At 60.3% G+C, this 592-nt stretch overlaps 1 protein-coding gene across 1 annotated transcript in view; it reads right to left on the reverse strand.

The window, feature by feature from the left end:
- VOLCADRAFT_30109 (uncharacterized protein) overlaps positions 1-592 on the reverse strand; it is a gene marked incomplete at both ends in the record, with an annotated part of 16,012 nt that overhangs the window by 9,322 nt on the left and 6,098 nt on the right. The window contains one exon of the mRNA XM_002953962.1: positions 403-578. Coding sequence (XP_002954008.1) covers positions 403-578 — 176 coding nt within the window. The remainder of the gene's footprint in view (positions 1-402; positions 579-592) is intronic.

The raw sequence follows: 592 nt of genomic DNA on the forward strand, positions 1-592 counted from the left end.
GGGGAGGGGGAAGTGGGGCCGTCAGGAAGGCATGACAGCGGGAAGGGGTGAAGGTCATGGACATCGCAGGAACCCGATGTAACCACATGCAACCTGGCGTGACGTGATTTCCCATGAAATGAAACCTCTTGCCACTTGGCAAACCCCTTGTGTGTGTGCGTGTGTCTGTGTGCGTGTTTTGGAGGGAAGAGGGGGGAAGAGATGCTCGCCAACTTGATATCTCGCGCCCGCACCTCCCCACACTGCCTAACCTACCTTCTACACGCAACGCTGTGGTACACACAGCACGCGCCGTCCTAAAACACATGCCCGTGCTTCTTCACTCCCCGTACACAATCCAACTCAACCCCAACCCCCAACCCCCAGTCCCCGTACAACCCCCCCACACACACACACATACACACACACTCTCACACGCACCCGCTCCCACCTGCCTATCCTCCAGCTTCCCCAGCAGCTCGGCTCCCAGTCCCGGCGTCCCCTCGAACTGCCGGAGCGGGTGGTTGTGTGCCCACAACCTGAGCTCCAGCGACTTGGCCAGAGTGAGACAGGTGTCCGCCATGCTGCTCCACTTGCGTCTGAAGGGGGGGAG

The sequence above is a fragment of the Volvox carteri genome (assembly GCF_000143455.1).
Source record: "Volvox carteri f. nagariensis unplaced genomic scaffold VOLCAscaffold_39, whole genome shotgun sequence".
NCBI lineage: Eukaryota > Viridiplantae > Chlorophyta > Chlorophyceae > Chlamydomonadales > Volvocaceae > Volvox > Volvox carteri.